Source organism: Falco peregrinus (genome assembly GCF_023634155.1).
Source record: "Falco peregrinus isolate bFalPer1 chromosome 12 unlocalized genomic scaffold, bFalPer1.pri SUPER_12_unloc_1, whole genome shotgun sequence".
Classification (NCBI taxonomy): domain Eukaryota; kingdom Metazoa; phylum Chordata; class Aves; order Falconiformes; family Falconidae; genus Falco; species Falco peregrinus.
In genome coordinates this window covers 275,107-291,770 of record NW_026599548.1, presented here as the reverse complement: position 1 = coordinate 291,770, position 16,664 = coordinate 275,107, and the positions used below count along the sequence as shown (strand labels likewise).

The 16,664-nt window shown below is 60.5% G+C and overlaps 1 protein-coding gene across 1 annotated transcript; it reads right to left on the bottom strand.

The window, feature by feature from the left end:
* Positions 1-16,596, bottom strand: C3 (complement C3). The gene is made up of 40 exons (XM_055793131.1): positions 16,440-16,596; positions 15,492-15,684; positions 14,806-14,965; positions 14,424-14,494; positions 14,249-14,343; positions 14,085-14,167; positions 13,907-13,997; positions 13,339-13,441; positions 13,070-13,190; positions 12,611-12,726; positions 12,214-12,360; positions 11,648-11,860; positions 11,357-11,551; positions 10,618-10,779; positions 10,411-10,540; positions 10,161-10,232; positions 9,741-9,941; positions 9,035-9,146; positions 8,616-8,701; positions 8,136-8,275; positions 7,842-8,054; positions 7,481-7,547; positions 6,900-6,986; positions 6,610-6,813; positions 6,313-6,388; positions 6,073-6,232; positions 5,808-5,903; positions 5,516-5,666; positions 5,241-5,404; positions 4,635-4,793; positions 3,887-4,037; positions 3,719-3,770; positions 3,402-3,489; positions 2,921-3,010; positions 2,323-2,428; positions 1,889-1,978; positions 1,633-1,719; positions 1,294-1,377; positions 556-691; positions 1-226 (listed from the first exon to the last, which is right to left on the bottom strand). Exons 1-40 carry the CDS (start codon positions 16,508-16,510, stop codon positions 85-87), a joined length of 4,965 nt encoding a protein of 1,654 aa, XP_055649106.1. The 5' UTR covers positions 16,511-16,596; the 3' UTR covers positions 1-84.
* Positions 16,597-16,664: the final 68 nt, after the last annotated feature.

Here is a 16,664-nt window from a genome sequence, read left to right as displayed (position 1 = left end):
TTGTCAGAAAGGGCTTCTTTAACCCCTAAAAAAGGGGACAATGGGGGGCAGTGGGGGGGGCACCCATGGGTGGGGGGCACCAGCTCAGTTTGGACATCCGAACATGGTCATGGACTCGGCAAACTCAACAAAGTCCTGGCAGAGGGGCTGCAGTTCGGGGTCCTGACAGGCCTCATCTGAGGGCCATGCCTCCAGCCACGTGTCCTTGCCGATCAGGTAGGAGAAGCTGGTGACAACGAGGGGACAGAAGGGGACATGGGTCAGAAGGGGGTGGGAGCCTGGGGGACATACAGAGCGGGGGTGGAGGACAGGGTGCACAACCCTGTACGAGACACTGGAGAATCTCGGGGTGAGGTGGGGTAGGGAGGGGGGAACATGCCTGCGTCCTTGGGTGTCAGTGTCCCCATGTCCACAGGTCTCTGTGTCCCCATGTCCCATCTACCCATGTCTTGTGTCCCCCAGAGAAGTGTCCCCACACGTGTCCCCCCATGTCCCATCTACCCATGTCTTGTGTCCCCCAGGGATGTGGCCCCACCCATGTCCCCACGCTCCTACCGGTTGCCGGTGACCCACAGGTCGGTGGCCAGCCCCCAGAGCAGGTAGTCCTGGCCAAGCTGGAGCCTCAGCGCATCCCGGCAGTGCTGGTGGCTCACGAACGTCCGGTTGCTTTGGGCTGAGACCTCGTCAGTGCCTGTCCCGGGGGACACACCGGTGACATGTCACCCCCCACCCCAACATGACAAGGACACCCATTTTGCCATGAGACTTTTGATCCCCAGGGAGCCACTGGCATCCTTGGTGGCATCACCCCACTGGTGTCATCAGCTATGGGTGGCACCAGTTCCCTCCAGTTTTCCCCATCACCCTTGGGTGTCTTCACCCCACATGGGTGACACCAGCCCTCATGGATTTCCCCAGCACCCTTGGGTGATGCCAACCCACGTGGGCATCCCTCCCCAACGGATGTCCCCAGCACCCTTGGGTGACGCCAACCCACGTGGGCATCCCTCCCCAACGGATGTCCCCAGCACCCTTGGGTGACGCCAACCCACGTGGGCATCCCTCCCCAACGGACGTCCCCAGCACCCTTGGGTGATGCCAACCCACGTGGGCATCCCTCCCCAACGGACGTCCCCAGCACCCTTGGGTGACATCAACCCACCTGGGGGCCCACAAGCCACCCCAGTGACACCACCCACCTGAGTGTCCCTGCTCCTGGCTGTCCCCATCCCCAGGTGACCCCCACCATGTCCCTCAGGGTGGCCTTGTCTCCCACCCCTGGGATGCTCATACCCATCTTGATGACGGAGACAATGTTCATGATGTAGTTGTCATGGGACGGCGTCACCTCCTGTGCCACCAGCTTCACCTTGTAGACTGGGGAGGGGGACATCTCCATGTCACCCTCACCCCTAGACAGCACCCCCACTCCAGGGTGTCTGGGGACCCCTCTGTCCCCCTCATGTCCCTTTAAACCCCAACCTGTCCTTCTTGTCCCTCCATGTCCCCTACTGTATCTCCATGACCCTCATGCTCTTCTACGGCCCTACACATCCCCACCCACACCCTTGATGTCCCTTCTACATCCCACAACCCCCACCCCCATGTCCCTCACTGTCCCCCGTGTCCCACCGTAGTCAACTCCTGGCTCGCAGGCGCGCTCGATGCGCTGGTTGACGGTGATGGGGGCCTCCTGCAGGTGCCGCCTGAAGCAGTTTTCTGTGGGGACATGGGGACATGGCCATGACAAGGTCTGTTGTGACAGTGGCATGTCCCACCATAGCAGGGACATGACTCCATCCCCATCACAACACGTCCCATCCTGTCCATGACATGTCCTGTCATGGTAGGGGTGTCGACCCCATCTGTCCCCATGTCTCCGTGTCACCTTCGGCACAGCGGCACACGTCCCCGTAGCAGATCTTGCTCAGTTTCCCACCATCCTTGTCCGGATGGTAGAACCGGGTGCAGCGGTCATCTGCAGGGACATGGGGACATCAGGGGACACGAGGTGGGTGGGTGTGGGGGACACGAGGGGAAAGGACCAGTGGAAGCCATGGGGACAGAGCACTGCTGTGTGGAGGGGGAGGGACAGGAGGGGACACAGAGGGAGGACATGGTGACAAGATCATCAGGGACATGGTGGGACAAACAGACGGGAGGGGACACAGAGGGAGGACATGGTGACAAGATCATCAGGGACATGGTGGCACAAAGAGACGGGAGGGGACACAGAGGGGACTTTGTGGGCGTAGGGAGCACAGAGAAGAGCGTGGGGAGGGAGGGGACCCGGGGGTGACATGAGGGGACCGTGGGACACACCGATCTTGTAGTAGCTGTAGACGGTGACGGCCGCGGGCTGGATCAAGCCCACCTGGAATTTCTGGTGGGCCTTGAAGGCGAAACACTCCTGGGCGCTGTGCGAGATCTGGGGACGGGGACACGGCGGTGGCAGCTAGGTGGGAGCCAGCACCCCAACGCCCACCCTGTCCCTGTCCCCAGCCGTGTCCCCGTGCTGTCCCTATGTCCCCCCATGACCTGGAGCCATTCCTGTCTTGGACCTATCCCTGAGACCCTTCTCCTCTGTCCTCATCCATGTCCCCAACTTCATTCCCACCTCTGTCCCTGTTCCAGTCCCTACCCATGTCCCCAACACCACCTGTGTCCCCATCCCACCCCTGTCCCAGTCCTGTCCCCACCTGTGTCCCCAGCTTCATCCTCATCCCTGGTCCCATCCTGTCCCTGCCCACACCTCCAACTGCATCCAATGTCCATCCTGCACCCCCCCCTCCCCATCCCTGTGCCATCTTGTCACCGTCCCTGTCCCATCCTGTCCCTCTCCCCATTCCTGCCCTATCACGTGCCCACCCTGTCCCATCTTGTGTCCCCCACTCCCACCCCCCACCCCCGTGTTTCCAACCTTGTCGAGGTAGATGACGACGTTGCTGCGATCTGCATCCGCTTGGTCAATCTCAAACTTGGAGATGTACCTGTCCACCCCCTCCGTGAGCTGGGGAAAGGAACACGGTGACAGAAGACACGTGGGGACACGTGGGGACACGCAACCGTGTCAGGATAGAGGGATGTACAGGCACAGGGACATGGCGATGACGGCCACAGGGGACACACACGTAGCCATGGCAGGATGCAGGGGACTCAAAGAGACGTGGGGACACACGGGGACAGTGACACCAGGGGACACATGGCCATCCAGAGAAAGGCAGGGACCCAGGGATGCAGCAGCAGAGGGGGATGTGGGGACACAGTGACACACAGGGACACATGGGGGTGTGGGGACACAGCAGGGGGGTTACAGAGATGTGGGAACATGATGGCACAAAGACGCAAGGTCCTTCGTGTCCCCTGGGTCCCCCCACGTGTCCTCACATCCCCACACTCACCCTCTTCAGGTCCTGGAGGTCAGGCATGAAGCCTGTGAGCATGGAGACATCAAGGATGGACATGGTGGCATCCACGTTGTCCAGGTGCCTGTGGGGACAGGGTTGAGGCCATCCGCCTGTCCCCAGCTGCCCTACTGCCCCCAGCACCCCCATCCCTGGTGTCCCTGTTCCCAAGAATCCCTATGTGACAAGGTGGGGCTGAGCCCTACTTGTTCCCAACGTCCCCATACGTTTCCCTGATGTCCCTGTCCCCGGTATCTCCATATCCTCCCTACCTCCAATGTCCCTGATGTCCCCCAGACCCCACCCTGTCCCACCTGGTGCAGATGGTGATCTTGACGGAGCGGATGATGCCCTCCTCTTCCCTGCCTGTGGGGGAGACATGGGGGACATCGAAGGGGACATGAGGTGCCATGGAGGGTACACATAGAGGACGTGGGGAGGGGACATAACGAGGATACCGTGGGGACACGTGGGCAACTGACCTATCTTGACGTCATCCACCTGTACCTGCAGGTCAAAACTGTCACATTTGTTGTCCTTTTCGGGGACCTTGGCATTGTAGACTGTGACCACTGTCATTGTCCCCTTGCCCGTACCCTCCGCCTTCACCGTGAAGTCCTCGTTGAACTTGGTCTGTGGGGAGAAGGAACATTGGAGAGGGAGAAGGACAGGGACAATCCCTGGGAAGGACACGGAAGGGCCAGGGCATCCTCAGCCATGGAGGTTTGCAGGAACATGGAGGGGACATGGAAGGGACAGGGACATTCCAGGACATGGAGGGGACAAGGAAATCAGAGGCCACGGAGGGACATGGAAGGGGACAGCAGGGACATTCCAGGACATGGAGGGGACAAGGAAATCAGAGGCCATGGAGGGGACGCGAAGGGGACAGCAGGGACATTCCAGGACATGGAGGGGACAAGGAAATCAGAGGCCATGGAGGGACACGAAGGGGACAAGGACATTCCAGGTCACAGCAAGGAGGGGACAAGATCAGCCTGGGACATGGAGGGGCATGGCAGGGACATCCCAAGCCTTGGAAGGACACAGACATGGAGGGGACATGGAAGGGACACCCGAGGCCATAGCAAGGGGACGAGGTTGTCCCAGGACATGAAGAGAGACAGAGGGGACAGGGTCATCCCATGGACAGCAACAGCAGGGCGAGCAGTGCTGCATCCCCATGGTCCTGATGGTGACAGTGACAACAGTGACGAGGGGTGCTGGTACCTCGGCGCTGCGTGCCACCAGGGCGTTGCGGTTCTCGATGCGGTAGGTGATGGCGCTGGCGCGGCGTGGCAGCAGCACTGACACGTCGAGGTTGAGCTCAAGTTGCCGTGGAGAGTCCACCTGGTACTGGGCCAGTGCTTGGAATACCAGGATGGTGGCCTACAGGGACACCTGTGTCACCAGGGCTTGGGGACACTGTCTAGAGCACCCTCAAAGCCCCCTGGGTGGCCCTCACTTGGAACCCTTGGGGGTCTTATGGAGCAGACATGTCCCTGGGGGTCCCCAGGATCTGGAGATGTCCCCCAGGGACAGGCCTTTTAAGTTTTCCAAAGCCCTTGAGATCCTGTGGGACCAGGGGTGTTCCCCAAGGATATGCCGTGTCCCTGGGGTTCCCAAGGGCCCTGAGGTGACCCCCAAGCCCTCAGCAGGTCCCACAATGCCTTTGGGGTCCCATGGGATCAGAGGTGTCCCTCAGGAGACACAGATGTCCCTGGTGTTCCCCAGGGCCACAAGGTGACGCCTTCAACCCCCATCTTTTTGCCCTGCTTCCCCACGGCAGCAGGTGCCAGGACAGCACCCATAGGTGCCAGGGTGTCTGTAGCCCACCTGAGTGGATCCATAGCCACCACCAAAGTAGTTCTGCTGAGCAAGCCAGCGGGCCACCGGCCCAGTCAGCTCCGGCTTCTCCATCTGCAGCAAGGCCAGCAACGCGTAGGATGTCCCCTCGATGTTGTAGGTCCGGGCATTGCGTTCCTCCCAGGATCGGCCCTCTGGGGTGACATCAGTCCCTCAGCACCCTCTAGGGATGACTTCTCCCTCCACCAGGATCCCATAATTACCTCCCCCCGCCCCCCATTTTGTCCCCTCTGGTGAGACATCACCTTTGGAGAACTTCATGAGAACTTTCTCGCTTTTGAGTTTCCCTGCCAGGGCTAAGGCGTAGGAGGTCAGGGCCACCGTGTAGGGTCGGGCCAATGACTGGTACCTCCGGGAGAGGTATTCACTGGCTCTGTGGATGCCCATTTCCAAGCTCTGGGCAGAAATGATGGTAAGTTTGGATTCTCAGGTGGCTGCTATAAGGGTTAGGCACCTCGTCTTGAAGCACTGTCCTTCCGGGACAGGTGCCAGTTGTCAATCATCTCCCCATGTGGGGCTGAGGATGGGGCCACTCACATTGACATGGTCCTTGCAGATGTCCCGGGATTCCAGCAGAGCAATGAGGACAAAGGCTGTCAGTGACACCTCGGGCTCGGCACCCTGGTAGCCTCCCTGCGTGACAAAAAACCTCAGGATCATGGTTCCACCTCAAGTTCCGTCTACCCAACACCCATCCCCGTCACCCAACATAGTCCTTTCCTCACAGCTCACTCCAAAAGCCCATCCTCATCCCAACAAGTCTTTGGTCATCAGCAGGGACAGGGTTTGGACCCCTTCATACCACCATCTCCTTATGGATGACAGGAGCATCTTCTTGGAAAACCCCATCCGGCTGCTGCTTCTCCAGGATGAGCCATTTCACAGCACCACAAATCACCTCAGGTTCAATGTCCGTCAGCTTAATGGCCATGGCAAAGACTTTGGCCACATAGGCTGTCAACCTGGGGAAAGGAGGAGGACCTTAGCATCACGTCCAACGCTGTCGCCCAGAGGTGAGCGATGGTGGCAACGTGACCCTCACCAGGTGCTTGATGCGCGGCCCACAAAGGCGGCGTAGGAGCTGTCAGGTTTCCGGAAAACAATTTGTTGGGTATAACCTGGTGAGAAGATGATGGTTGGCCAACGTAAGGAACACTCAAGGGTGGCTTCAGGCCACCAACTGGCTCTGGAGCACATCCCAGTGCAAACCAGTAGCTCTAGAAATCCCCAAACCGGTAGCACCCAACCAGTGCCTTCTTCAAAGGTGCAAGTTTCTTCAGCACCTTGGGTGATGGTGACATTTTGCACCCCAAGAGAGGAACCCAGAAGATGCTCCCACCCTTTTTGATCAAGTTGATGGCCTCAGCCCGGCGGTCAACACCAAGACTTTCCCACTGCAATGTGCTGTCCAGGTACTGGGTGGCGATGACAGTGGGGGTCAGCCCGATCATGTTCTGCTCCCCGCAGCCCGCTGGCGTCACGATGAGGTGCTTCAGCTTGTCCCCATCGATGGCCTTCTCCACCATGATGGACACCGGGTTGCCTGGAGCAGAAGAAGGGGGAGATGTCACGCCAAGGTTGTCCTGCCCCCTCCCAGCTCATCCCCACGCATGTCCCTTCTGCTCTCACCTTGGATGCTGACTTTGGTCTCCGACTCGGTGTTCGGGACGATGTCGGACAGGTTTGCTGCCTTCACCTTCTCTTCCTGCACACCATCTGTGGGGCAGAGAGGCCAGGATGGAGATGGAGGATCCCAAATCCTTCATGTCCCCCCACAAACCCTGAGGTGACCCAGCCTTGCCCCACATCTGCAGCAGGATGTCCCTTGTCCCTCAAGATGTTCCTGAGCCATACCAGGATGTTCGTTCTCCCCTGAGATGCCCCAGCTCCAGTGGGATGTCCCTTGTCCCTCAAGATGTTCCTGAGCCGTACCAGGATGTTCATTCTCCCCTGAGATGCCCCAGCTCCAGTGGGATGTCCTTCAAGATGTTCCTGAGCCATACCAGGATGTTCGTTCTCCCCTGAGATGCCCCAGCTCCAGTGGAATGTCCCTTGTCCTCCAAGATTCCCCAGTCCTACCCTTGGTGGTACATCCTCCACCCTCCAAGATGTCCCAGACCCACAGTGAGACTTCCCTTGTGCCCTGAGATGCCCCAGATCCTTCTCTCAGTGTCACCTTGACATCCCCAAGACCAGCTGGGGTCACTCACTGATTCCTTTCACCTTCGGGTCCAGCTCAACTATCTTCACCGTCTTCTCCAACCTCATCCCTTCAGGCTGCAGAGGTGAGAGTCCAATGCTAAAGGCTGGACTGGTTTTGGGTCCCCCCTTCCCAGCCCTTCTACATTGTAGAGAAACGTGTCCCAGTATAAACCAGCGCCCCCAAGTCATGAGACGAACTGGGAGAGCCCCAGGAGACCACAGCTGAGCATCCTGGGGGTGGAGGATCCTTCATCCCTGGGCACCAACACCAGGATGAATGTGGAGACAGGGATCCTATGCTGGAGACATCTCAGGGATGGAGGTGGCACCCAGTGGTGGAGATACCATGAGGAGCAATGGACAACTCACCACAACTTTGAGCTTCTTCTTGACGCCGTCAGCCACTTCAGAGTTCCTGACAGCTGCCTTCACCTCGACGTCGTGCAGCCCCAGCTGCAAGGGGACAATGACGAAGGGCACAGCCCACGACGACTGCGGTTTCAGCTTGAGGATCTGCTGGTAGCGCGTCTTGGAGGTGGAGGCGCTGCACAAAGCTGGGTTGTACATCAGCTCCACGCGCACCTGCAGTGTGCAAAGTTGGCTGTGGGGTTCAGGTGGTCACAGACCCCTCCCCAGAAGCCCAGCCAGATGTCCCCTGCCAACCTGGATGGGGTGCAACCAGTAGTTGTAGAGGATGGCGCGGATTTCCACCTGCTCGTTCCTCACCACGGAGTAGGGCAGGCGGAGGTCGATGAAGAAGTTCTTCATCACCGTGATCTCATAGGGGTCCGCCACACACAACCCTGTGGGGTGGCCCCAGGGACGTGGGGTTCAGGTTGATGGACTTGCCGGGCCCCTCACGTCCCAGGGACATTCCCAAGGCTTTTGGAGATCCTTCAAGTCCCACGGAGTCCTCCCAAGGCTTAGGGGATCCCTCAAGCCCCAAGGACTGCACCCAAGCTTTGAGGGATCTCCCCAGAGTTTGGACCACCTCTCCAGTGCTATGCACCCCTCAAAGACTTTGGAGATCCCTCAGACCCCAAGGAAACCCACCAGGTTTTAGGGGACCCTTCAAGTCCCAGGGACTTGAGGTTTGAGGGATTTCTTTGATCCCCAGGGACACCTTCCTACTCCATGACCTACCCTTGCTCTGTGAGAGGCTGACGGCCAGGACCTCCCACGTGGTGATGGAGTCCTTCAGGTACACAGGCAGCGTCTTCGCGGAGATTCTGGAGAGGATGGGAACGACCAAGGGAGTCACAAGCGGCCCCAAGTCAGGCCAGGGAGGTGTAACCAGCCACCAAGCTGGAGGCAGCGGGGGAGGTGCCATAACTGGTCTCTAAGCTGGACCAGGAGGACACCAAGGTGTCACAGCTGGTCCCAAGGCAGCACCAGCGGGTCATGGGTGGCCCTCGTCAGGACTTGGAGGCGGGGGGGAGGTTGGGTCATGGGTGGTCTGCAGGCTGGGCAAGGCAGCACCCAGAGCTGAACAGGGAGGAGGTAACGGACCCCACGTTGAGCCATGGAGTGGAGGGGTGGTGGGACAAGGGCACAGGGCTCACCCCAGCTCATTGGGCCGCTCCGTCAGTGACTCCACCTGCCACAGCCAGCTCTCCGGGAACAGGCTTCGGGAGGTGATGTCCTTGTCGGCCAGGAAGATATCTTCTGCCTCGCCTGGGTGGGGGTGGCAGCATCCCACTCAGCTATGGCCTCAGGAGCCCAACTGCTGGGTGAAGCTACTATGGCCCCATCATCATCCCACCACCACCAAGCATCTTCTAGACATCAACTTTCACCCAAGCGTTGCCCAAAACTCATCCGAGCATTGCCCAAGGACAGAACAAGCAATGCTGGAGGTTCACCCAAGCTTCTTCCATTAACGCCACCATCACCCCACCACTGCCTTGTTTTCACCCAACTTCCAACCCAAGCAATGATGGAGGTTCACCCAAGCTTCCTCCATCAACCCCATCATCACCCCACCACTGCCCAGCACCACCCTTGTTTTGCCCAAATATCTTCTAGGCACCAACTTTCACCCAAGCGTTGCCCAAAACTCTTCCAAGCATTGCCTGAGGACAGTGCAAGCAATGCTGGAGGTTCACCTGACCTTCACCCAAGCTTCCTTCATCAACCCCACCACTGCCTCGTTTTCACCCAACTTTTCAACCCAACTTTTCAACCCAAGCAATGCTGGAGGCTCACCCAACCTTCACCCAAGGTTCCTCCATCAACCCCACCACCACCCCACCACTTCCCAGCACTTGCTTCGAGCCAGCTCGAGGTAGAGCTCGCGCTGCTTCTGGTCGTAGATGTCCTTGATGTATTTGCAGCAGTCGAGGAAGGCTCGGATGCAAGCTTCTCCATCCTGGATGTAGTTGGTCCGTTGCTCACAGCTGTGGCCCATGGGGTTTTCCTTCATGCCATCCTCACAGCACTTGCGCAGCGCCTTGTCCGCGTACTCCGCCGCTGCCGGCACCGAGGCACCCAGCTAGCACCCAGTTCCAGTGGCTGGAGGGCCACCAGGGACCAGGGACACTGGTATTGACTGGGACGCGGGATGCTCTGATGTTAAATGGAACATGGGACAATCTGGTGTCCCTCGGGGACATGGGACAATCTGCTGTCCCAGGGGCACAGGACATTCCAGTGTTCTTGGGGACATGGGGCACTCCCAGTGCCACCTACCCTTGGTGCCTTTGTACTCGAGGAGCTGCAGGGAACGGCGCTTGCGTTTCGCAGGCTGGGGACACTGGACCTCTGGTGACAAAGAGGACACAGGTGAGGACGCCGTGGTGTCACACCCCAAACCTGGGTGTCACTGCCCCTTGACATCAGCTGTGACACCCCAAATCTCAGGAGATACATCCCCCATCCACACTCCCCCTTCCCCAAGGTGCCACCCCCAGGTTGTCCCTGTCCCCAGAATGTCCCCTACCTCCTCGCTGTGGTGTGGAGATCCTCATGTTGGTGACCAGGCTGAGGCCAGCATCAGCAAAGACCCCCACGTTGTCCTTCCCGCTGCCCGGGGTGCAACCGATGTCACTTTTTTCCACTGTGTCCCAAAACTGTGACCAACAGGGGACAACAATGAGAGCCACTGCCACCACCCAGGGACAGCGAGGATGGGGACCTGGCCACCCACCTTGGACTGGGTGATCCTGTTCTTGTTGCTGAGGACGAAGACGCCCTTGTCCACGGCCACCAAGCCCACGTAGGCGTTGTGGTCCCCCTCGATGCGCAGCCGCATGGGTGTCCCTGGTTCCTGCACCCGCTTGTCATTCTCAGTCGCTGCCGTCACCACCAGCTGCCAGGGACAGAGTGGGGGGTGGGGCTGTCTGGGTCATGTCCACAGGATGCCCCCCCCAAAACCTTCATCACACCCCCAAGAGCTGCCCGAGGGGGGTACCCCAACCCCACAGAGGGCTGGAGTCCTCCAGGAGTAGCTGATGGTTGTGTCCTCCACCGTGGAATATCTGGACGATCAATGGGCCAACCTGGACCACACCAAGGCCCCCCCCCCCCCCGAGACGGCCAAGCCCCTCATGGACCATCCAAACCACACAACCTCCATCGTGGGGCAACCTGGACCACACCAAGGCCCCCCCTCCATGAGACAGCCAAGCCCCTCACGGACCATCCAAACCACACAACCTCCATCATGGGCCAACCTGGACCACACCAAGGCCCCCCCCCCCCCCCCCCCCCCGAGACGGCCAAGCCCCTCATGGACCATCCAAACCACACAACCTCCATCACGGGCCACCCAAGCCCTTCCAAGGGCCAACCCCAAACCCTTCAAGGGTCACTCCAGCCATGTCCAAGGCCCAGCCAATGTCCCCAGGAACCCCCCACGACCCCTGGGACAGTGGGGCCACACTCACAGTGCCCATGCAAGTGTCCTTGACGTCAACCCAGACAGAGTCAGCAACGATCTCACCGGGCATCACGTAGTAGTAGGCCACGATGCGGAAGGAGGGGATCAGCTCAGCTGTCACTGGCAGCGTCATGGTGACCAGGCTCTGGCCGGCCTCATGTCGTTGTCGCCCCACGCGGACGATGCGTCCCTTGCTCATGATCTACGGTGGGCAAGGAAAGGTAGGGTTGGTGGGCACCTCGACACCTACGTCCCCGGGATGGGGGGCAGTTGGTTGGCAGAGGCCAAGGGCTCTCACCAGGTAGGTGAAGTATGGGACGGAGTCACGGACGTTGTTGCTGTTGCTCTTGAGGTGGAAATTCACGGGGAGGTTGTCCCCAGCCTGCAGCTCGGTGGCTCCCACGGCCAGGTGGAGGAAGTTTCCGGAATTAGCCTGGCTGTGGTAAGCTTTGGCAGTCATCTGGCGCAAGGCTTGGCGTTCAGGTGGCAACCCCGCCTGGTCCGTCCGCACCTGTGACACAGGGGACACAGTGGCGCTTGGTCAATGGGGTGGACCTGGGCAGAGGTCAACATGGAGGTCTTGGCCACTGTAGAGGTCTTGGATGTCCTGGTCCTTGGTCAACGGTGACCAGGGTGGCCCTGACCCGTGGCCACCACAGATGTCTGGGTCATCCTGGTTCCCCAATCCTGCTGTCCTGGTCCTTGGTCAATGGTGACCAGGGTGACCATGATTCTTGGACACTCCAGACATCTCAGACACCTTGGTTTTCTCAGCAACACCAACCCTCACACCACCTCACCCCTGTCCCCAGCCACCTCGGCCACTCCAGTTCCAAGACCACCCCAGTACCTGTCCCCACTCACGGTGATGGGGACGGTATCCTTGTTGGCCGGCATGTTGAGGACCAGCTTGGCTGTGCCATCACGCTGGGTGGAGACGAGACCCTGGAAGCCATCGGCCTTGACGGTAACACGCGCAGCTGGGGACTCATCTGGGTTAGTGACGTAGACCTACAGGGGACACGATGTAATATGAGGACATGGCACCAGGGACATGTCACCTAGGACCATCCAGGTGACACAGGGACAGACCATAGTCCCCAGGCCCCCTCCAGGTGACATGACATGGGGACAGAACCTGGTGGCCAAGTCTCCTCCACCCACAACCCCCCGGGCTTGCCACATGCCCATCCCGATGCTGGGGACCCCGGGACCATGGAGGTCCTGGGCCAATGCCACCGCTGTCCCCAGGTGCTGTTACCATCAGGTTGAAGGGCATCCCCGGCTTGAAGTACTTGGGGGTGCGGGTGAAGTGGATGGTGTACGGGGACGTCACGATGCGGATGCCGCTGCGCTGCGCCTCCACCATGTCGCTGCCTGCGGTGGCCATGGGGGTGGCCGTGTCACCCGGCATCATGGCAGGACTCCCAGTCTCCACCGGGGACAGCCCTGCCTCACCTTGGGTGGCCCCACGTCTCCCCATCCTTTGCTGTCCCCAACCCCACGTCTCCCCATCCTTTGCTGTCCCCAACCCCACGTCTCCCCATCCTTTGCTGTCCCCAACCCCACGTATCACCGCTGTCCCCCACATGCCCCCAGCTGTGCCCCCACCCACCCAACTTCAAGACTACCACAGAGACATACAGCGCACGGCCCCATGCATCCCTGCTGTCCCCACCCACCCCAGGTCCCCTGTGTCCCCTGCGATGTCCCCACACACCTGACTCAGTGAGGACGGTGACGGAGACGTAGAGCGAATGTCCCACCAGCTCCTGGGGGTTTTTGAAGCGCTGCCGCAGTGTGGCCATGGACAGCACAGCTTCCCCGTCCCCGTCCGTCACCTGCAGCGCCGAGTCAGTGGGACAGGGGACAGCCACAGGGACCAGGGTGGGAACGGGGACAAGGGGTGGCAGGGCGCAGTATGAGACGGGGGTGGGGCTCAGCAAGGGACTGGAATAGGGACAGGGGTGGGGACAGGGACAGGGGGACCTCGACACGCCGCAGGGAGTCGGGGATGCTCTTCCTCTCGTCATCCACCATCACACCAAAGAGGACGAAGGCCGTCCCGTGGAGGCGCTTCCCGTACAGGTACCTGGGGACAAGCCACCAGTGTCACCGTCAACCCCTGTCCCCACGTCCCCGTCACATCCATATCACTGTCACCCTGCGTCCCCACATCCTCTTGTCACGCAACCCTGTCACCCCATCACCACGTGTCCTCATCACTCCATCACTCCACGTGCCCGTGTCCCCCACACCCCCATCACCATGTCCCTGTCCCTCCATGTCCCCGTGTCCCCCCTGCCACCTCCACCACCCAGTGTCCTCCTCACCCCATGTCCCCACACCCCCATCACCCTGTCCCTCTCCCTCCACGTCCCCATGTCCCCCTGCCACCTCCACCACCATCCTCCCCACCCCATTTCCCCACACCCCCATCACCCTGTCCCCCTGCATTCATGTCACCCCCTCCCCCCTGGGGACTTTCTATCACCCCACACCATCACCCATGGGGGTTTGACCCCCAGAACGAGCAGGTTTGGGGTCCCCATCCCACCTGGCGGTGATGGACACTCGGAAATCCTCATTCCGGTCGATGTAGAGGAACTTCTCCTCCGGCTCCAGGACCACCTCAAAGCTCGGCAGCACTGGGAGGGGGGGACACCCAATGGACCCAGGTGTCCAGGAGAGGGACAAGGGACCTGGGCATCCGGGGTTCCCCACCCCCACCTTACCATACTCCTTGACTTCAAATTGGGTCGTGAAAGCCTGTTCTGGTGAGTCTTCAAATTTGGCCAATATCGTCCACGTCCCCAGGCTGGAAAAGGCAGAGGACAGGGTGAGGGGACTAGCCCAGGGTCACAGATGTCCCCAGGCCACCTTGGGGGGTGGCACCCACCTGACGACCTCGGGGAGGTTGTGGTTGAGTGAGAAGATGCCGGTCTTCATCGGAGAGGACACGGGCACTTGCTTGATGATGATGTTATCGGGTGTCTGAAGGGACACGAGGTGGTTAGGAACAGTGGCATGGGTGGCTGTCCCCCCATGTCCCTGTATCCCCAGCTGGCACCCACCTTGACCTCCACGATCACCGTCTTGGACACAGGCTTCATGAGGTGGCTCAGAGCAAAGAGGCGGCAGAGCACTGGGAGGGGACAGGGGGGACAGAGTGAGCAGGGGTGGCATGGGGACGGCCAGAAATGGGTGCTGGGTCCCAGTGGAGGTGCCATGGGGGTGTCCCCAAACGGGTGCTGGACCCCAATGGGAACATCAAGGGGGACATCATGAGGAGGTCCGCAAATGGGTGTTGGACCCAGTGCCTCAAGGTGCCACCAGCGCCCCAACATGCCATGGTGAGACCCAGCACCCCAAGGTGCTGTGGAGGTGGCCCAGTGCCCCATGGTACCACCAGCATCCCAACATGCCATGGTGAGACCCAGCACCCCAGGGACACACCGGTGGAGCCTGGAGTGTAGATGGGCTTGTCGGTCTGCAGGAAGATGTGGCCACTCTGGCGTGACACCAGCAGGACCTTCTCCAGCGTCACCGAGGCCGCCCGTGCTGTCACTGAGACAAACTGCTTCTCCCCCGCCTGCGGCAGGGACTTGGCCGACACCTGCGGGGACAGAGGACACCTGGTGGCACCTGCACCACGGGGACAGGGCAAGGGACACCAGATGACACCCATCCCCAGGGAAGGGGCTGTGGGTGCCAGGTGACAGTCCCCAAGGGCTCCAGGGTGACCATCATCTAAGACCCAAGGGTGACCATTTCCAAGGACCCCAGGGGTCACTGTCCCCAAGGACCTGAGGGGACTATCCCCAAGGACCTCAGAGCCACCATCCCCAAGGACCCCATGGTGACCGCCCCTCACACACGTCCCACCAGCCTCGTGGAGATTCTCTACTGTCTCATATATGGTTGAACCCCATGGTGACCATCCTCCCCCATGTCCCACCGCCCCCTGGAGATTCTCTGTCTCATATAGGGTTGAACCTCATGGTGGCCATCCTCCCCCACGTCCCACCAGCCCCATGGAGATTCTCCACCGTCTCATATTGAGCTGAGCCCCATGGGCCACCCTCCACGGGGCGGTAAGGGGCAGTGACTGGCTGGGAGATGACACAAGGGTGGTGACATACCTTGATGGTGGTGGTGGCCAACATGCCCTCGGCGGGGCTCAGCGGCACACGAGTCTGGTAGAACACATGACGCTTGAGGGGAAAGTCCTGCACCAGGATAGTGGCCTCGGTCTGGGAGTTCAACCCTGGTGCCTCCAGCACCACCTGCTCCTCCGTCTCCAGTCGCAGCACCGCTGGTGTCACCATCGTCACCCTGGGGACATCAGCCATCAGGGGGGGTTGGGTTGTCACACACCTCCCCCCCCCCAAAAAAAGTGCTCTGTGGACCTCACAGCACCCAGGACCCCCCAAGTCTGTCCCCCTAGCACCCTAGGGACCCCCGAATCTGTCCCCCACAGCACCCTGGGGACCCCACAGCACCCTTGGGCCTGAAGGAAATCCCCCTCTGCATCCCAGTATCCCCCCTCTGCATCCCAGTATCCCCCCTCTGCACCCCAGTATCCTCCCCCATTGCCCGCCACCACCCACCCTTAGGGGGGTTCTGGAAAGGGGGATTCCATCTGAGGTGGGGGTCCCAGTCAGGGGGGTGGCAGTTGGGGTGGGGGTCCCAGACATGGGGGGAGGGGGGGGGTCAACTGAGGGTGGGGGATCCTGGCCATGGTGGGGTCCACCACGGGGGTTCCATCTGGGGCAGGGGGTCTTGGTTGAGAGGAGGTCCCAGCCATTAGGGTCCAGCCAGGGTGATCCCATGGGTGAGGGGATCTCAGGGGGGATCCTAAAGTGGGGAACCCAGAAGAGGGGATCCAGTGGGTGGGTGGGGGGTCCCCTGAGTTTGGAGTCTCAGAAGAAGGGGTCTGGTGGGTGTGGGGTCCCAGTGGGTGTGGGTGTCCCATAGGTGCATGGGGGATCCCAGGGTGGATCCAAAGGTACGTGGGTGTCTCAGAAGAGGGGGTCCAATGGGTGGGGGTGGGGGTTCCTGGAGGGGGGTGGGGGGTCCCGATGACTCACATTTGGGCATGGGTGGGGGCCACATGCAGCAGCAGGAGACCGAGGAGGAGGGGCAGCGCCGGAGCCCCCATGGCTGTAGAGGTGGGGGGGACACGGAGACGGTGGATCTGGGGGGTCCCTTTATGGTGGTGGCGCTGGTTAATACTGGTTAATGGGTAACCAGCACCCAGATGGGGGGGGGGATGTGCGGAGGGGGAGGGGCCAGGCGCCTGGATCCACTTGGGG